Source organism: Camelus ferus, chromosome 11 (assembly GCF_009834535.1).
Source record: "Camelus ferus isolate YT-003-E chromosome 11, BCGSAC_Cfer_1.0, whole genome shotgun sequence".
Lineage (NCBI taxonomy): Eukaryota > Metazoa > Chordata > Mammalia > Artiodactyla > Camelidae > Camelus > Camelus ferus.
The window spans coordinates 223,618-245,153 of NC_045706.1; the positions used below are offsets into that span (position 1 = coordinate 223,618).

Here is a 21,536-nt window from a genome sequence, read left to right on the forward strand (position 1 = left end):
GCGTGATGTCGCAGAAGAAGTGGTTGATGATGCGGGAGCCACAGAAGGAGAGGCGGGTGATGAGGGCGGCTGGCACTGTGATGGCAGAGAAGCCGCACAGCCAGGAGCCCAGGGCAAGGTGGGCAGAGAGGCTGGGCGTCATGATGCTGCCGTAGCACAGCGGCAGACAGATGGCCAGGTAGCGGTCATAGGCCATGGCCGCCAGCAGGAAGTACTCGGTGCAGCCCAGCGAGAAGACGAAGTACATCTGTGCCACACAGCCGGCGAAGGAGATGGCTCCGCTCTGCGAGGCGAAGGTGGCCAGGGTCTTGGGCACGCAGGCCGTGGTGAACCAGATCTCCAGGAAGGAGAGGTTGCAGAGGAAGAAGTACATGGGCGTCTGCAGGTGCCGGTGCGCCCTGACCAGCGTGATGATGGCCAGGTTCCCAGCCACCGTGAGCGCGTACCTGACCAGGAACAGCAGGAAGAGCCCAACCTGTAGGCCCCGTGGCCCCGGGAAGCCCAGCAGGACGAACTGCCCCTGGGTGGACAGGTTCTGGCTGCGGCCCCAGACCATGAGCACTGTAGGGACACAGACCAGTAAGAGGGACCTCCCGCTGGAAACCCTCCCTGGGGGCTCAGGAAAAGAGGGCCTGCCCTGCTCGGCTCTCTCTGGGCTCTACTCAGGCTTGCCCTATAGTCCCAGGACCCCAGCTGGGCCTAGCCTCCTGTGGGAGCCAGCGGGCCATGGTCATGAGCCTGCCTCCGGGGCGTTAAACTGCCCTGAGCGAGCCGGCTCAGAGCACTGCGGGGACGCAGGTTCCTGGCTGCTTCACCTGGAGTCCTTACTCTAGGTTCTGGTCACATGGGGGTGGGGTGTATCTTTATTCTAGACTCGAGATGCCTGAGAAAGGACAGTAAGTGTCAAGTTTTCACAAATGAAATTATGAATGGCCTGATTTTTAGCATTTTCGTCCAACACAGATTGATTCCTAGGGAAGAATTCCTATCACTGTGCCAGAAAAGCCCCCCGGAAACAGGACCACAACCTTCAGGGTAGCCCGTGGGGACCCAGTTCTCGCCCCGGGCTGTCACCTGATTATTCCTCAGCTGGGAAGCCAGGTGCCCCGAAACGTGAATTCGCAAACACCTGTGTCACCAGCGCCCCCTCCTGGCCTGGAAGCTGGGGTCGGCAAGGGGAGGTCGGCAAGCGGCTGGGAAGCGAGGGGGCAGGGACGTGCAGGACGCGGGATGCGGGGTCAGGGCTGGAGGGAGGAGGGTTAAGGGGAGACGCGCACAGACCCGCGGCGCTTCCCCGCCTTCTCGGAACCCGCGGCTGGACCTGGAAGCTCAGCGCCCTGCCGCCCACTGGCCGGTCACAGCGCCGCCCTGACGACATTCCGAGGGAGGGGCCCGGGCCGAGGGGCGCCTCGACCCCGCGGACACGAGCCCAGAACCAGCAGCCGCAGGGAGACAGGTGGGACCGGACCACTAAAGGCTTCGCCCTACCTGTCCAGATGCTGGACCTCTAGGGGAAAGGGGTCACTGCTCAGAAGCCACTGCAACAGATGCGGTTTTCGGCCTGCCCCCTTGTGCTGCGTGGCCCTTCACACACCGCACACGGTCACTCACACGCCCATGTGCGCGCACACGTACGTGCACACACCACACGCCCGTGGACACAGCATGCACACTCACCTGCTGTGTAGACGTGTGTGCACCCTCACTACCTGGATCAGCCCTGTAACTGTGGAGCACTCACCCCCATTCCTGATGCATTTGGGGTCCCTCATGTGAATGGAAAACAGCCACTGATGCCCAGGCATTTCACAGTGTGACCACCCTGCTCACACCAGAGTCTGGACACGGATCAGGAAGGAGCCTAGGGTTTTTAGCCCAAGTTCCTGCTTTGCTTTTCCAGAACGTCTTTAACCCCTCAGAGTCCAGCCGCAAAGTACTAACTTGGCCTCAGCCCCAGCCACCTCATGAGTGATGGGCGCTTCCTACCCTTGCTGTCCACCTACTGCTCGCTCGAGACCTGGACTGAGAACTGCCCTTCCCTGGCCTCATCCTCCCCACCCCAGTGTGGGATCTGTAAGCAATAAACCTTGTGCCTCTACTTCCTTTGGGTGTGGTATAGAACCTGCACCTTCTCAGAAAGACATGGGGTTCTCACTTCCCCAGAGCGAGAACTCAGGCGTGGAGGGAGCCACCTGCCAGCCCCCTGGGGTGGCTTGTGCCTCCTGCATCAGCAGGTCACAGTCTGCATGCTCTTAATGCACCAGCTATGGCCCCGACACACGTGGCTGCATCCCGTCCCCAGCACCGCAGTACAGCCAGTGCAGCTGTCCTTAATCAGAGCCAGAGAAAGTGACGCATGTTCCAGCCACGTCCACAGGACACCTGCTCGGGCCAGGAGCTGTGCAGTTGGCGCTCAGACCAAAGCAAAACTCCAGAGGAGCGTCTGCGGCAGTGCAGTCAAGGCTAGTGCCCCTGCCCAGGTCCCAGGAGTGGGGCCACCATGGGCCCTGTCCCGGAAGGACAGCGCCCCTCCTCTGGCCATGGTGCTCTGTCCTGAGGGTGAGAGTCTTTGCCTGCCCTCCTCTGAACACCTGGCTGGGCGCAGACCCCTGCCAAGCTGCACTGGGGCCTGGGTCCTCAGCGCTGCTCCCCAGCCCTGGGCCCTGCGGCCCCCAGGCCGCACAGGACCACGAGCAGGAGCTGCCTGGATGTTGGGCCCTCACCTTTGGGAACTCCCCTACTTTCCTCAGCCCTGACTCCAGATAAGCCTCTCCTTTAGAAAGCCGTTTTCGCTCTTGCAGATCACCACTGAGACGGAGAGAAAGACACCTCTGCAAAGCCTGCCTTGCCTGGGGGCTCTGAGAGCCCTCCTGCCCGAATTTCCCCTGTGCAGCTAGTGGGCAGGTCCTCCTGTGCCCTGGAGGGGAGGACAGCTGGCCTGCTCTCCCGTGTGCATGTGTGGCTCGTGCACAGGCAATGAGGACACAGAATCCTCCACGTCTTGCAAGGGTCTCTTGAGGCTCAGAAGACAGGACTATGGGGGGAGGGGTCCTACTGTGAGCCCACCACGGGAGAGGGATGAGGAAATCTACCCGCAGCTCAGCTTGTGGAGACGCGGCGTGATGCAGGGGTCACTCACCCAAGGGGTCTGAGGAGGCTGCAGGTCACATCCTCCTGAAACAACCTGGAGGCCAGGAGGCTGAGCACAAGACACCAAGACCCTCCAGACAGGGTCACTCTGGGTAGGAGTGCTGGTTCTGGCCAGCTGACCCTCTGACTGGCCTATGAAGGTCCCCTGTTGGCTGAGTCACTTCCTTTCTGCTGTCCACCTCCTCTGGACACATGGCAAGAGGAACAGGGGACATGGACTGCTCTGGACCCACAGGGAGCAGCCAAAACCTTCATGCTTCCCTGGCAAGTCCATAGCCTTGGCCAGAAGGTGGACCTTGGCTGCCCAGAAGGGGTCCTGACCGACCACCAGCACAGGACCTCAGTGCCGTCCCTCAGCCTACTGCCTGGGCCTTAACTCTGCAAACTCTTCTGTCCATGCAGCCCTGGCTCTGGGCCTCAGCAAGATCAGCACTGGCCCTGCTGGGTGGGGAACAGCCCCGGCCTGTGGGCAGGAAGCCAGCACGCCTCTGCTGTTGTCCCCAGGCCGCCATCCTCAGCTCAGATTGTGGCCATGCCTCACCTGCCACCCTACCTCCTCCGGGGCAGCGTCTCCACTGAGCCCCGCTGGCTGTCAGCTCATGTGCTGGCCAGGAGCCCAGAGACGTAAGGCCACAGGGGCCCCGGCTCACAGCCCAGACAGCCAGTGCCCCACTTCAGGGCAGTGAGGACGACTCCCCGCCCTGGACGACCCTGACCTGCCCACCCACCACCGGGCAAGCAGCAGGGTGAGCCCCATGCCCAGCAGGCAGCCCTCTGACGCTCGCTTCTTCTGCCCTCCGTCCGGCCTCCCTGGGGCTCAGGCCTGCCAGGACCCTCTAGCCAATTATGCAGCTGGCAGAGCCTGGCCCTGGGAGGGGCCCCAAGAGGAGGCGTCCCCTGGTGACGCCTGGCTTCCTGAGGGGCCCTTGTCCTCGTGCTGCACCTGGCAACCACTTCTCACCCCAACCCGACTGCAGCCGATGCAGGGCCAGCCCCCAACTGGCGTGTTTCCCAGGGCCCTGCGCCAGGGCCCACCACAAGAGCACCTGCGGGACGGCAGCCCCAGGCACCCCTGGGTGTGGCCTTGCTGCACACTGGATACTGGGTGCTCTTAGCATCCCCTCTGTAAACAGGGCAAGGTCTATCCCACAGGTTGATAGACCACCCCCCTCCCCGTCCCACCCAAGCCCTCGAGGAACTGCTGCTCCAGGACCCCTAGGCTGGGGGCTATTTCCTGCCTGATCCCCCCTGGCCAGGCTGCTCCCTCAGGTGGGGCCCCCCAGCTCAGTGTGGATAGGAGGAGGCTATGACTCAAAAGAGGAGCTACTGTAGGCTGGGTGGGAGAGCCCACCCTCAGGGCTCCGGGGCACACATGTAGGGCACACCAGGGTGCAGGGAGTTGGATGCACGGCCTGGGCCGGGCTATGGGCTGTTAGTCATGGGGTGCCCAGGCCTGGAGTCCTGGGAGGTGCTGGGGGTGCGCCCCACCCTGAGCCTGTTCCCCCATCAGCACTTTGCAGGTGACCATCAGCCAGGGTGGGTCCTGATAGGGTCCCAGGGACGAGGGGCGCCTTGGCAGACAGGTGTACACTGACCGCTGACCCTGGTCTCAAGTGTCACGCTACCCTGGGGACTCCAGCACCACCACGGGGCCACCGCCACACAGGCGTCTGGCTGCCCCTAATCGGGAGCGCATGGGAAGTTGGCGGAAGGTCCCCCGAGGCAGGAGCACAGCCCCTCAGTCAGCGCCCACGCGGGGCTCCGCTTGTCTGGGGAGAACGAGGGCTGCTCTGTTTGCTTCAATAACCCTTACTTGCCTAAACACAGCAGCACTCTGGGGATTGGGGAGGTGCAGAGAAAGGCTTTTTAAAGCACCGATAATGAAGGTGGCCTGTGTCACGTGTGCTGATCCTAGGGGTTACGTTTTGCATCCACTTTTAGGGCTCACGTCACGCTGCTGAGTTCCTGTTTCCTGTTTTCTCTTTTAATAGAGGTATAGTTGGCAAACAAAAAAGCCACACATGTTTAATGTATGCAACTTGAGCCTGAAGATAACTACACATGCATGAAGCGTTCACCATGAACATCTCCATCGCCTCCTAATGTGCCCCTCCTCTTTGTGTGATGGGAGCGTCTGACGTAAGACCCACCCTCTTACTTAGCTCCGAGCACCAGGCTCGGCCCCAGGCTCTGCCTAGGATTTTGTAGGCTCACCTCAGTTACTTCCTCAACTTCTCCACATCCAACAATTGGACCTCCCATTCCTCCTGTTGTAACTAATGCCTTTGCAAACATTCCTTGACCAAAAACTTTGTCTGAAAATCTCCTTATGATAAAGCAGGGCATTTGCAGACCCATAATTTCCCACTGACAAGACCACTCAGGAGGTGACAAAGCCTGGGGGTGGAGGTCCCCAGAAAAGCAGACCCAGATGCTGAGCGGGTGCCCCCAAGGCCTCCACAGGCCTGCCAGCCCCCGGGGCCCCGACCAGCATGGGCCTGAGCAGGACACCCTTCCTTCTCCGTGATGGGGATGCTGGTGTCTCCCAGCTAGCCCTGCCCCAGAGTGTGGCCATGAGTGGGAGGACGCCTGGGGCCCAAACACAGGGGTTTTCATTCCTGTAATAATGGAGGTGCACGTTCTTGCAGCAGTGGGTGTTTTAAAGCAGAATGAAAATATTCCCACAGTGTTAAAATGGGACTTGCCCCGACTCCACCCCAGCTGGGACACTGCTGTGACAGGAATCAGACACCACACAAGGCCCCAGAGGCCGTGCAGGTACACAGAGGTATCTGAGAACCAGGCCTGCAGTCTGGGCTCCCACCTGGCTGGAGGAGAGTAAAAAGAACCCAGAGCGGGGGGTTTGTGCAGACACCCCTTTGGGGGCAGGGTGGAGGGTCCGCCTATACAAGAGCAGCCCTGGTGGGAACCCTGAAGCTGGGGGCACAGTGAGGGTCGGGAGTGGCCTTCGAGTGGGGGGGGCACCCCAGGATTTACTGGCCCGGAATCACCAGGGAAGGGAGGTGGCAGCTCCTCTGGGCCAGACGCTGCCACTGGGGTTCCAGAATCACCGCGAAGACCGCAGGGCTGTGAAAGGACGCACCTCAGCACACCCTGGGCGTGCAGGCTGCGGTCCGCAGAGGAGCCAGGGAAGGGCCACAGAGTGTGGGTGTCCCACTGCCAGGCCCCAACAGTGAGCACAAAGCTGGCTTCCCAGCTTCCCTGCCCCACAGGCCTCCAACCCCCACCATCACCCCATAACAGCTCCTGAGTTGGAGAGGAGGAAATCTGACCGTGGGTGAGCTTCCTTTGGCTGCTGGATAAAGTCACCGCCAACTCAGTGGCCTAGAGCAACACAAATGTGTTGTCTTACAGTTCTGCAGCTTAGGGGCTCCGAACAGGCCTCTTCCGCTGACATGGGAGGGGGTGGGGCTGGCTCCCTCCTGGAGGCTGGGGGGTGGGGAGGGGAGGACCCATTTCCTTCCTCTTCTGTCCCTAGAGGCCGCGGCTTTCTTTGGCTCGTGGCCCCTTCCTCCTTTTCCAAAGCCAGTGTCTCAGTGACACGCTGTAGTCACGTCTCCTCTGACTGACCTCCTGCCTCCTCTTCCACCTTTGAGGGCCTGTGATGGCCCTGGACCTACTGGGATGGTCTAGTGGTCTCCCTGCTCCAGCAGACCCAGTCCCACCCACAGCCCTCGCCTCTGCTCCACCTTCTGAAGCACTTTCACAGGCTCTGGGGACTGGGATCCGGACATTTTCTGGGAGGAGGTGGGTTTTTCTGGTGCTCACAGGTGGAACACGGGCAGGAAGCCGCCTGCCCCACACCCACTGGTCACAGCAGGGGCCCAGGCTGGTGAGTGTCCGTCCAGACATCCAGATTCCCAGGACAGCCTGTGTTCTGTGACAGCTGGACCTGCATTATCTGAGCGTTGTCAGAAAAGTCAACAGCTTAGAAATACACTTCTTATCTGAATGAATTTTAGGAACAGCTGGAGACAAAATAGAGCCATGTTTTAATTATGACAGGCAGTGGTGGTGAAAATAATCTTTATTTTTAAGCAGTCATGCAAGAAAAGTTCTGTGTCAATAATTGGTATTTCATGATCCCATATTACTTCATGACTGTTTTCCAAAATGATACATAAATATACAGTCTTTTTAGGGAATTTTAGCCATACAGATACAAAGCTGGAAAGTCCTGCTGCCCTTACCAGGACGTCACCCCTCAGAACGCCTGGAGGGAAGGCTTCCCGGCACTTCCCGGGCTGTGTTTCGCTTTAACACGAAGGTGCTCACACGCTCCGAGGACGTGCGGGTCTCGTCCCGTGGCGCCAGGAGCGCACTGCCTGGCCCCCACCAGAACCCCGCACGCGGGCCAGCGCCCCTCCACTCGGACCCACCGGTGGGTGTTTGTGCTGCCCCCAAACTGTCCGCCTGCAAGCGTGGTGCTCTGTGCGGGTCTCCTTGTGAAGCCACGTGAGAAAGACGCAGCGTGACTGCAGGGGACGACACGGGTGTAAACACCGAAGTTTTTAAATAAGAAAAATCTCAAACCATAAAACAAAAACACCTTAAGGAACTAGAAAAAGAAGAGCAAATTTAACTCAAAGCCAGCAAAAAGGAGAAAATAGTAAAACTGGAGCAGACAAGTGGAGCGGAATCAACAAGCAAAAGTTGTTTCTTTGAGAAGATCAACAAAACATAAACCATCAGCTACACTGACTGTGGAGAGAAGAGAGACGCCACCAAGTCAATCAGGAATGAAGCGGGGACATCGCCACTGCCCTCACACAAATCAGCAGGAAGACAAGGGCGTGCTATGAACAAGGCTGCACCAACAGATTAGACGGCCCAGATGAGAGGGACAAACTCCTAGACACACGAGCACCAACACTGACTCAGGAAGAAACAGAAAGTCTGAAGGGACCTCTAACAAGTGAGGGATAGAGTCAGTTAGCAAAAACGTCCCAGCAGAGAACGCCCAGGCCCAGGACTGCTGAGCCCCACCAAACGACTAAAGAGAACCGTCTACACCAGTCCCTTCTGGAAACATCCCCCCAACAGAGGAGAAACGCTCCCTGACGTGCTCCGTGAGGCCAGCACGGTCTGAGAGGAACGTCAGACAAACGCCACACGGAAGCCACACACCAACACCTGCAAACGCAGACAGAAAATCCTCGACAAAATACCAGAAACCTTCATCTAGTGGCATATTAAGCAGTTATGCACCATGACCAGTGGGATTCATCCCAGGAGTGCAGGGGGGACTCAAGGCACAAAGATCAGTATTTACACCACAGTAATAGAAGGGAAGGTGGGGACAGAGTCAGCTCAACTGACGCAGGAGAACCATTTGACAAAGTTCAACATCTTTTCATGATAAAAAGACTCCGAAAACTAGGTATAGGAAAGAACTTCTTCAACATGACAAAGGGCGTTTATGAAAAACCCACAGTTGACACCACAGCTAATGGTGAAGACAGTTAGGAGCGGGAACAAGACAGGAATGCCGGTCTTCACGAGCCAGAGTAACTAGGCAAGGAAATGGGTTCATAAAGGAGCAAGTAAAATTATCTCCCGGCCCAGACGGCATGACCCTTTATTAGAAAATCCCAAAGAGTCTGTGCCCCCAGACGTACCAGGGTTAATAGAAGAAACCCTAGTAAAGTTTCAGGGAATAAAACCAACACACAGAACCAACAGTGTTTTGTAATATACTAGCAGTGAACAATTCAAAACGGAAGTTAAGAAAACAATTCCATGTACAGTAGCATGCAGAAAATGAAATATCTAGAAATAAACTTAACCAAGGAGAGGAAAGTCTTGTGCACTGAAGACTACAAAACATCATGAAAAAAAATTAATGAGGACCTAAAACAAATGGAAAGACATGCCATGTTCATGGATGAGATGACTTAACGCTGGTGACATGGCAACGCCACATAAAATGACCTACAGACCCAGCGCAATCCCTATCAAAATTCTAACGACCTTTTATGCAAAATCGGAAACGCTGACTCTCAAATTAATATGGAATAGCAATGGGCCCCAAATAGCCAAAGCAATCTTGGAAAAGAACAAAGTTAAATGACTCACACTTTCTGATTTCAAAGCCATAGTCCTCAGTACTCACGTAAGGATAGACATATACATCAACGGAATGGAATTGATAGTCAAGAAATAAACCCATAGATCTAGGCCAGTTGACTTTTGGCAAGGGTTCAAGACCATTCAATTGAGAAAGAACAGTGTCTTCAACAAATGGTGCTGTCCACCTGCAGAGGAATGGAGCTGGATCCCCACCTTCCACTGTTCACAAAAACTAACTCAAAATGCATCAGCAGTGAGAATATAAAAGATAAAATTGAAAAACTCTTAAAAGAAAACATATGAGTAAATCTTTCTGGATTTGGCAAAGGGTTCCTACATTTAAATAAAAAAAAAAAAAAACAGAAGCAAGAGCAACAAAAGAAAAACTAGATGAATTAAAAATCATAAAAATCAAAATCTTTTGTGCAGCAAAGAACGCTATCAAGAAATTGAAAAGAAAACTCATGAGATAAAATATTTGCAAATCATACATCTAATGAGGGTCTAATATTCAGAATACATAAGGAACACTTACAACTCAACAACTAAAAGACGGACAGTTCAATTTTAAAATGGGCAAGGGACTTGAATAGACATTTCACCAAAGAAGATGTCCACCTGCCCGTGAAGGCCCGTGAAAGCTGCTCAGTGTCACCAATCATCAAGCAGATGCAAACCAAAACCACAGCGAGGCACCACTTTGCACCCACTAGGCAGCTATATATTTTTCAAAAAACAGATAATAACAAGTGTTGGTGAGAATATGGAGAAACTGGAATCCTTGCACATTGCTGGCGGGAATGTAAAACGGTGCAGCCTGTGTGGAAAACAGTCTAGCTTTCCCTCAAAAAATTAAATGTAAAATTATCACATGACCCAGCAGTTCCACTCCTAGATAGAAATCCAAGAGAACTGAAAACTGCTGCTCAGGCAAACACTTGTACACAGATGTTTGTAGCAGCATGAATCACAACAGCCAAAAACTAGAAACAACCCTGAGAGATGAACGGGGAAAGAAAACGTGGTGTGGACTTACAATGGAATACAATTCGGGCATAAAAAGCAATAAGGTCCTGACACCTGCTACAACACGGAGCACCCTGAAGACATTAACTAAATGAAAGAAACCAGACACAAAGTGCCCCACGGTGTATGAGTTCATTCACCCAAAATGTCTAAGGTAGGTAAATCCACAGACAGAAAGCAGATTGGTGGTTGTGGGTGCCAGGGAGGGAGGAAAGAAGGATGGACGTGAAGAAGATGTGCCAAAACTGGGTGGAGGTGACAACTGCACATTGTGAATATACTGAACACCACTGAACTGTGCACCGTGAGTGGTTCATTTTATGTTACATGAATTTCGCTTCAAAGAAAAAGGGAAAAGAAGAGCATGTCAAAAAAGAAGGAATGACTTAAGTCATTCCCATGAATATACAGATGAATACTATTCTGACCTCAGAGTAGCCAAGAATTTTCTTTACAAGAGTGTGAATCATAAAAAAAAATATTGAAAATTTTGACTATGTTAGAATTAGGTCCTTCAGTGCCTCACCAGACAAGACAGACAGATGGAAAATAAGCCTAGATAAGATGTTCGACAAAATTTGTTAGCAGAAAATTGCAAGTTAAAACAAGGAGATACCACTGCGCACCTATAAGCACAGCTAGAATCCACGAGCCTGACCACACACAGCAGGTGGCGAGGCTGTGGAGCAGCGGGACCGCTTGTCCATGGCTGGCAGGAACGCAAATGACAAGGCCACTTTGGAAGACTGGCAGCTTCTTAACAGATAAACGTGGTCTTGCCACACTCCTAGGCATCTGCCCAACTGATCTGAACACTTAAGCCCACCCAAAAAACATACAGCAGCTTTATCCATAATCACCCAAAACCAGGAGCAACCAAGACGTCTTTCAACAGGTGAACGAATAAACTGTGGTCCATACGTACATACAGTGGAATGTTATTTAGCACCAAAAAGAAATGAACCATCAAGCTAAGCAAAGACTTGGATGAACCTACAACGCACGTTGCTAACTGAAAGACACAGGTCTGAAAAGGCTACATACTGTATGATTCCAATTTTATAACATCCTGGAAAAGGCAAAGCTATGGAGACAGTAAAAAGCTCAGTGTTTGCCAGGGAGTCAGCGGGGAGGAGGAAGGGTTTAACAGGTGATGCTCAGAGGATATTCAGGGCAGTGAAACTATTCTGTATGAGAGTGTACTAGTGCATACATGATTCTGTTAAAAGCCACAGAACTTTACCATACAAAAAGTGAACTTTAATGGATGCAATTTTTTTTAATCACTTAGGAGATCTGGGGACTCTGGGACGGAATGCAGAAGGTGGCAGACAATTCAGTTGCATAAGGCATGCACGAAACAACCTCACTGAAGCGGGTGGGGTGTTGAGGTGCTGGTCTAAGTAACCCTGAGAATGAGCGGCGTCTGTAGGACTAAGCACGCAGCACTGCGCTCTAGTGATAAAGCTCCTCCTTGCCGCGTACTGGTTAACGATTCTGACGCCACCCCGCAGGTACACTGGGACTGGACAATTAAGTCAGCGGATGGTGGGTGGTGGGAGCCAGAGTCCTCACTGTGGGAGTGGACACTACAGATAAGCAAGGGGAGGAGGCTAGGCTGGTCCTGTGCAGCGAGGGGTTCGAGGTGGAGACCTCAGTAAGATCTCATGTTCGGCTTAGCAGAGATACAGACGGTCACGCACAGAAATGTTTATAGATGTGTGTGCACACAGGTTAGCACACACACATATACCCCCCTCCTCTGTCAGCTGAGGGGCCTAGAAGTAACAACACCCCGGCAGCAACAGGCATATCTAGTGCCAGGGGCTGGTTTCCAATATCATTGTCTAATAAAAGGCACCAAGGCTCCTTGGGGGAATGGCTGATTCTAGGGGTGGGACAAGAACCCAGAGCATCTCCAAGATCCAGAAAGTTAGTCAAGTGTGCAGAAAGAAAAGGCCTAAACGATGGGGCACGTCAAAGGGGCCCAGGAATGAACTGAGCTCCCGGGGGTCAAGGCTGGGATGGTTTAAGCAACAAAACAATTAGAATAATATTGGACTATAACCCAAAGCATGAAATAAATACCCATAAGTCTGTCCTGATATAAGCAAGTGGCTGGATAAAGAAAGCAGTGGGGCGAGCAGGCACGTCCTCCGCGCAGAAGAACCACAAGGAACTTAGGTGCAAACCCCCTCCGCAGGGGAAGGGGTGTGGCTTCCCACTCCTTAAATACAGGCTGATGTGACGGCTTCCTTCCAGGGGACAGCATGAAAGGCACCGGGCCACCGGGCCGAGGACAGACTGACACACGGCCTCAGGCTGGCAATCATGGCCAACACCAGCACTCATTAACAGGTGTGTATTTTGATACAATGTGATGAAAGTGGCCCTTTGCCTTTGTGGTCTTCCTCCCAAAGACACAAAATCCCAGTCTAATCGTGAGAAAAACATGAGAAAAATTCCAATTTGAGGACAATCTATAAAACACTTTACCTGAACTCCTCAAAACTGTCAAGGCCATGAGAAAAAGGAAAGTATGGGGAACTGTCACAGCCAAGAGGAGCCCAAGGAAACATGATCACCAAATATTCTCAACAGGGTCCTAGGACAGAAAAAGGACACTGGGTCAAAACTAGGGAAATCCAGATAAAGTTTGGCCTTTGGTTGATAATAACGTGTCAGTATTGGTTCACGAATGATAACAAAGGTACCACACTAATTAATGTAAGACATTAGCATTAGGGGAAACTGGCTTTGGGTGTATGGGAACTGTCTGTACTATCTTTGCAACTTTTCTGTAAATCTAAAACTGTTCTAAAATAATTTTGAACACTTAAAAACTTCTGTTCTTCAAAAGACATCTTAAATAAACTGAAAAAGAGAAGCTATAAACTGGGAAAAGATATTTGCAGAACATGATAAAAAATACAAAATACTAATGAAAGGAATCAAAGATGAACAAAAAAAATGGAGAGAGAGACCATGTTCTTGGATTGCATGATTCCATGTTGTAAAGATGTTCATTCTCCCTGCACTGATCTGTACACAACGCAGTTCCAATAACAATTCCTAGCAGAATTTTTTCATAGAAATCAACAAGCCGAGGCAAAGGAACTGAAGGAGCCAAAACTACCTTGAAAACCAAGAGCTGAGTCAGAGAACTCACACCAGCTGGTCTCAGGCGTATAGACCTGCCATAATCAAGACAGCATGGTACCAGGAAAAGGACAAACACGGAGACAAACGGAGGAAACAGAGAACCCAGAAAGAGACCACATGCGACTGATGACAACAAAGGTGAAACGGCAATTCAGTTTCAACAAGCAGTGCTAAAAACCAGATGTCCACAGTGCAAAGCGCGAACTTCAGTCTACAGTCACACCCTGTCCAAAAATTAACTCGAGGTAGATCACAGACTTGAACATACAACCTGAAACTGTAAAACCTCTGGAAGAAAGCATAAGAAGACAATCTTTGAGACCCTGAGTTCGGCAAAGATTTCTTAGAAGTAACACAAGCACATCCATGAAAGAAAGTAATGATGAGCTGGACTTCATCAAATTACCAGCGTCTGATCTTCAAGAGACACTATCGATAGAATGGAAATACAGGACACGGTTTGAAAAACACTTACAGACCAAGTGTCTGATACAATATTTATATTCAGAATCAAAAATTCCCAAACTTTAGTAGTAAACAATACAACCAACCCAGTAAACGAGTGAGTGAAGGACACACACCGCATGGGTGACTCTCAGACGTGTCATGCTGAGTAAAGGGAGCCACATTCAAAAGCCACACACTCATCTGATACAATTTACGTAACAGCCTGGAAAAGTCAGAATTATAGGGACAGAAAACGGACTGCCAAGCACTCGGGATGGAGGAAAAAGTTCTCTGCAAAGGAGCAGCATAGAGAAAATTAGAACTGGACAAGGACATTGAGATGGGCTCCAGCTGTGCTCCATACGTTCAGACAGGGAAGCAGGGACTCAGGGGGCTTTTTCCCTTTGCATTTCTTTAGTTATTAAGGCTATTTTTCTAATAACCTGGCAAACATCATTCTATGACAAATAAGTTATGACCATGAAATTTCTATCAATTCTGATGTGGCACCTCGGACAATATTAAAATCTTTGATGACACTGTTGTTGTAATCTCTCTCTTTTTTAGGTAAAACTGACACAATTTGACTGCACATGTACAATGCCTTACATGCAAACACACATATACAATACACTGCACGGTTTTTAATTTACGTATGTGTACTGTTCATTGCTTCTAAGAACAGTTTAGAGCTTCAGCTTTTTAATGGAAGATATTCTAAAAGACCTATGCCAAACTTCCAGCGGCAACAACTACAAGGCCTGCGATGGGAAATACACCACATGGGATTAGCAGCTGAGGAGAGACTGCAGAAGAAAAGACCAAAAAATCAAAGACATAGCAATAGAAGTTATCAAACTACGAAACAAAAAGAAAAGAGAATAACTTTTGTTAACAGAGTATCAGTGAGCTGTGGGAAAACTTCAAGCAGATTAACACACATGTAACTGAATCCCCAAAGAAAGGGAGAGACAAAAGATACTTGAAGGAACAGTGGCCAGAGTTTTCCCAGCTTTGATAGAAACTATAATCCCACAAGTCCTCGTTGCTCAATGAATCTCAGTGCAAAAAACAGAAACGACACCAGGCACCTCGCAGCCAAATGTGCAGAACCAATGACAGAGAAAATTCTTACAGCAGCCAGAAGAACATCATATAAAGAGGAGCAAAGATAAGTACGACAGCACATGCCGTACCAGAAACAACGCAAGTGAGGAAACAGCGGCACAACATCGTTCAGGTACTGAGAGAAAAGAAGCCCTGTCAACCCAGACTCCCATACACGGAAAATATCTCTCAAAAACCAAAGTAAAATATAGGTGTTTTTATACAAACAAGAGCTGAGAGTATATTTCACTAGCAGGCTAGCACTACACAAAATATTAAAGGAAATCTTTCAAGAAGAAAGAAAAAAATGCCCGAGGGAACTACAGATCCACACAAATGAAAAGCACAGTGAATGGCGATTTCGTGGATAAATACGCTATGTTTTCCTTACTATTTAATTCTCTTTGAAAGATGACTGTCTGTATAAACAGACATAACAACAACATGTCGTGGGGTTTATAACGTGTGACAATAAAGCACCGGACAACAATGAAACGAAGGCCAGGAGGAGAGGGAGAAAAGTACACGCTGGTTCAGCTCTTCCACATGAGGTGGAAAACACCGCTTGGAGGTAGACTGACAGGTTAAAGATGAATGCTAACCCTGAAACAACTACTAAGGTAGCGAAACAAAGAGTTAAAGGTAACAAGAGAGCAAAGGTGACCAAAAAAATAACCACAAAGAGGGCAGAAAAAGATAACACAGGAAACAAAACCGGAGAGGACAAGTAATGAGCAGCAGCGATGTGCAGACTGAAACCCAACCACATCAACAATCACACTGAACGCAAACAGAGACCCCAGGCAAAGGGCAGGGGCTGTCAGGCTGGACACAGAGGCAAGACCCAGCTGTGTGCTGCCTACAAGAAACATAATCTAAACAGAAAGACACAAAGAGGCTCACAGTAAAAGAATGGTGAAAAATGCACCGTGCTAACACTAATCAGAGAAAGCTGGAACTAATTAACATCGGACCAAGTAGATTTCAGAGAAACAAATATTGCCGGAGGTAAGGGGAGTAACGTCATCACAAAGGGGCCGATTCCTTAGAAGGACAAAACAGTCCTGAACCTTAGGCACCTAGTAACAGCCTAAAAGTGCATGAAGCAGAAGCCAATAGAATCTGAAAGACAAAAAGACCACGACACAACTATCGCCATAGACTTCAACATCCCCCTTTCAGTAAATAGCAGAACGATCAGCAAGGACATAGGAGACTGAAAACTGCGGTCAAGCAGCCTGGCCTGGCTGATGTCTACAGAGCACCCCGCCCAGCAGCACTGAGGTGAACACAGATCCTTCACCAATATAGACCCAGGTTCCTGGCCATAAAACAAATCTCAAATTTCAAAAGACTCAAAACTATGCAAAGTATGTTCTTTGATTACAGTGAAATTAACATAGATCAATAACAGAGAAACATCTCCAGAAAGTCTCCCAGTATTCGGGAATCTAACAGCACCTTCCAGATAACCACGGTCCATCTACACAATGGAAGAGGCACACACAGCCCGGACATGCCTCGAACCACGCTGACAGAAGCTGGAGACACAAGAGGGGATGTTATGCAGTTCTACTTCTGTTACGTCCTAGGGAAAAGCAAACTTAATCTACAAAGAAAGAATCGGAACAGGGGTTGCCTCAAAGTGGGGGTTAGTGGTTGACTGCAGAGGGGTGTGCGGGGCATTCTGGGATGAAGGAAGTTTGTGTCTTGATGAGTTCTGAGCTTGTGAGCATTCAGACTTAATGCTTAAGGTCTGTGCAGCTTCACTGTGTAAATTACACCTCAATAAAGAAATTTAGAAAAGGATGCATAGGGAAGTCCTGCAAACCAGTAAGGAGCGAACGACACCATGGAGAGAAATGGGCAAAGCACACACACAGAAGGTCTCGCAGGAGCAGAAGCACACGTCGACACTAACCTCTCCAAGCGAAGTAGGCAGAGGCAATTCACCGGCGCAGTGAGACGCTATTTTCACAAACTAAACTGGCCGAGGTTCGGGACTGCACCACTCCATCTGCTGGAGAGAATGTAATTCAAGGATAGGAGTGTAAACAGTGCAGCCACTTTGGGGAAAGAATGTGGCGTTTTCTTGTAAAGCTGCATGTCAAGTTCACCCCCAGCACTCCTGTTCCTCCGTGCAGCTCCAAGAGAAACACTGGTACACAGGCGATCGGGAGCTGTGCCCAAAAAACAAATCCATGAATTGTGATGCAGATGCAGGTGTCAGAATGAATTCAGTACAGTTATCAAGATGATTAAGAATCTTAGTAACAAAAAATGCAAGACCCAGAAGACAGCATATAGCATGATACCCTTTGTTAATAACATCTGAACACAAGCAAAACTCAGCAATGCATTACTTATCATGAAGATGCTCTGAACAGCAAAGGAATCCCAGTGAGTGGTCCCTCTGAGATGGGGGGAGCTGGGGTCATTAATTAGCCACGGTCTAGATCTTGAGTTGAGAGTAGGTTTACAAGAGTTTGCTACATTATTTTATAACTAGATGAATAAATAAGTGCTATGCGTGGAAAAGAAATAAAATGAAGTCGATGTTCTGAAAGATACTGGGCAGCGTCCACTCCCCTTGGGCCTCAGGGGAAGGGCCCTGAGGCCGGGAGCAAGGTAATCGGCAAAGCTCTACGTGTCCCGAGAGGAAGGTGGGAAGGCCCCAGAGAGGAGCCCAGCCAGTGACACATTCCCTCCATGGACCCTGCAGACGCCTCCACAAATTGCTCTGAGTCTCACAGGGGTGAGGATTTGCAATTAAGAATCCTCCAGAAGACGGGGGAGGGGGGGCAAGGCCATTAATGAGCCCCATAAAAGCCACCTGGGTCCCAAGGCAGCGGGACCCAGTGAGAGGCTGTGCTTCCCCCAGACCTTCACTCCAGACCTGCAGAGACACGGAGGTGCACTTCTGCAAGGGGAAGGGGTAGGGAGGCTGGCGGTGACCTTGGTCCGGAGGCAAGGGCCTGGGGTAGACTACGTGGACAGCACCTTCCTGGTGCCCCCAACCATCAAGCTGCATGGCACCGACAGCGGGGCATGGGCTCCTGGAGCCCTGATTCCCTGGGTCCAAGCTGGCCCACGGACCCAGGTTCTGCAGACCCTTCACAGGACCAGGCTCTTCTGCCACATTGCCATCGGCTCTCACATTGCCAGGGATTGGGGCACAGTCCTCAGTCTCCTCTGCATCCAGGTCTGCACCCACCACCGGCTCTGAGCTCTCCCGCAGCCCCTCCCCGTGGGGCTCAGCTTGGGTCACTGCCGGTGGGGGAGTCTTCCAGACTCTTCGAGGTGAGCCAGGAGCAGCCACCCGTTCAGCTGCTGTGCAGGGAGGGTAAACTGTAGGAAGAACTGGCCGAGGGTCGCCCAAGAATTACACTTGCCCACAGGAATCTCTCTCTGCCTCCAGCACCCCCGGTCCTGCTGAATAGACTCCAACCAACCACACAGAGTGGGAGAGGGGCTGAGGAGGCGGGCAGGAGGCCCCAAAAGCTCCTTGCCCACCAGCGGTGAACCCTGCTTGGCTCTGCCCCAGCCTGCCGCCTCCCTGCCACTTGCCCATCCTTCAGACACCCAACTCCTGGGTGTTCTGGCACCAAAGTCCCAAACCACCACCCCTGAGAGGCTCTGAGTGACTGCTTCCATCCACCCCTCAAAGGCCACTTTGCTGCTCAGAAAACACAGGATAAAGAGATCAGGCCAGCTCAAGGCAGGGTCCACGTGGTACGACAAAGACGGGGAGGAACCCTCCCACCCTAGCCCCGCAAACCCCTGGGGAGCCCTGGCCGGAGAGCAGCATGGAAGAGCAGCGCCTGGAGCCGGCATGGATGAGGACAGGGACGTGCCCAGACACACAGGGTAAGAAGGCACACCAGGCAGATTGGGTCTTCTCTCCTGCTGTGTGCACACACCACCTATGTGACTGGGTGTTTGTGCATCTGATGTGTGTGTGTGTGTGTGTGTGTGTGTGTGAGCGTGCACACTCCCACACCTGGCCATGTACCTGTGTGTTGGGGCACAGAAGAATATGCACCCGAGAGCTTCCACCTGAGTGTGCAAGGAAGAGGCGTATCTGCACATACTGGCCAGGTGTGAGCTCTGGGTACCACGTGTGCTGGACTCAGAGGTGGGGGGCATGTCGGTGCTGCAGCAGCTTTGAGAAGGGGTGACAGGGCCCCCACTGAGCTCTCATGACCCAGCCCCCTGCTCAGTGAAGCAGAGGGCCTGGCCCAGCACACATCACACTTGCATCTCTCTGCTGTCCAGGGTGCTCAGAAGTGACCTCCCTGCCAGGGGCGGCTCTGAGCAACTCCTCCGAGACCTTGGTGACAGAGTTCATCTTGCTGAGCTTCCCAGAGCTGTGCCATCTGCAGGCCCTGCTGTTCGGGTCATTCCTCACCATCTATGTGGTGACTGTCCTGGAGAACCTGGTCATTGTGGTGACTGTCAGAGCCAGCCACCAATTGCACACACCCATGTACTTCTTCCTGGCCAACCTGTCGGTGCTGGAGACCCTGTACACCTCAGTCACCGTCCCCAAGCTGCTGGCCGGCCTCCTGGCTTGGGCGAGGACCATCTCCTTCTCGGGGTGCCTCACCCAGCTGTTCCTCTTCCTCTCCCTGGGCTCCTCTGAGTGCTTCCTCTTGGCTACCATGGCCTGTGACCGGTACCTGGCCATCTGTTGCCCGCTGCACTATGTGGCCATCATGGACTGGAGGCTCTGCCTGAGCCTGGCCCTTAGCGCCTGGCTGGGTGGCTTCCTGGCCTCCTTCATGTCCACGGCTCTCATCTCCCGCCTCAGGTTCTGTGGCCCCAATGTCCTCAACCACTTCTTCTGTGACATCTCACCCCTGCTGCAGCTCTCCTGCTCAGACACCACCACCATCGAAGTGCTGGACTTCATAGCAGCCCTGGCTGTGCTTGCAACCTCCCTGCTGGTGACCATGGTCTCCTACGCCCGCATCCTGGCCACAGTGCTGAGGATCCCAGGAAGCGCCGGCCGCCAGAAGGCCTTCTCCACCTGTGCTTCTCACCTGGTGGTCGTGGCCATCTTCTACACCACCACCATCTTCATGTATGCCCGGCCTCGCGCCGTCAGCTCCTTTGACCTCAACAAGCTGGTGTCCGTGGTCTATTCGGTTGTGACCCCACTGCTCAACCCCATCATCTACTGCCTGCGGAACCGTGACATCAGGGAGGCCCTGGCCAAACTCCACCGGACCCCCTGGCCCCTCCTGAGCACCAGCAGCAGGAGAATTTCAAATCCCTCCTCTGCCATCTGCTCACGAACACCAGCCCACACCAGGCAGGCCATGACCCCCTCCCACCCGCGCGCATGGCCAGCTCCTCTCCTCCCCTCACCCTGGGACGGGAGCACAGTGGCAGCGGCTGAAGCTCCAAAGGTTCTTGCCGCCTCTCCAGGGAGCTTCAGCACCGGAGCAGGGGACAGCTCCTGAGCAGCGAGGCGCTTGATCTCCAGCTCCAGGGAAGGTCCCGCTCCACCTCACTCCCCTGCCCACCTAGGACCTGGTCAGTCTCTGTGGCGGCCAGCCCCTCTGCCTGGCCCTCCTGGGCCCCATGTGCCCCACCCCTGCGCCCACTTGGATGGCCTCCTTTGCCTGAGATCCCAGCTTCTCGGAGTGGACCCTGCAGCCACCCTCAGCCGGCCGGTGGACTCAGGGTTCCCGGCAGGTCCAGGCGGCACCAGTGGCACTTGCCACTTCCCTCAGAAACAAGAATGTCCTTTCATCCAAAGCCTGATGGGCTCAGTGAGCAGGTGGCACCCCCTCCCTGACCTGCCCGCCCCACTTCTCCCCTGGCACTTGGGGGCAGAAGCCGGGTTAATCCAGCACGGCCCTTCTTCCTGACTGTCCCGACCTCACCGTTGCCCACACACCCCAAGCCCTCTCCCTCCCCCCGCACCAGCGCCCTAGTGCTCAGTGTGCCTCCTGGGAGGAGGATTCGTGTTTTGTCAGCAGATGCGTTGTGTTCCTGGCGGGTGTGCTTTAACCCACATAAATGATTCTGTGCTGTGAGTCTCTTTCGCACTATCTTCCTTTCTGTATTTTGAGGTTATGTCTTTAGGTGCATGACATTTAGAATTGTTCTATCATCTTGTAAATTAAACCTTTTATTGCTAAGAAGCGTCTCCAGTACTACTTTCTGCTTAATCTTCAAGGTTTAGGCCACTGTATCTGTCGCTGACACAGCTACATCAGCTTTCTTCTAGTCCTGTACGAATGACATTTACTTTGATCTGCCCTGGCCGTTAATCTGTTGCTTCTCAGCATCTGACCGCCCCTGCACTGGAGCCGGGCTCTGCACCTGCAGCTCCGCTTCGCCGGCTGCTCCCTGCTGCTGCTGAGAGGTCACCTGTGGGTCTTACCATCACTGCGGTTACCTAACTGGTTCCCCTACTGCTCGAAGCTTGGTGTCCGGGTTATGCTCTTCTTTGGGTCACCGTGCTTGCAGTCTCTCATGCTTCTACAAGTTCTCTCATCGATTTTTAAAAATCATCAGAGATTATTTCCTTAGACACCAGGTCT

General features: G+C 52.3%; 1 protein-coding gene across 1 annotated transcript in view; it reads right to left on the minus strand.

Annotated features, from left to right (window-relative positions):
* Positions 1-21,536, minus strand: part of LOC116667345 (olfactory receptor 287-like) — a 32,886-nt gene that overhangs the window by 2,712 nt on the left and 8,638 nt on the right. Inside the window, 1 exon segment of the mRNA XM_032492046.1 lies at positions 2-446. Coding sequence (XP_032347937.1) covers positions 2-446 — 445 coding nt within the window.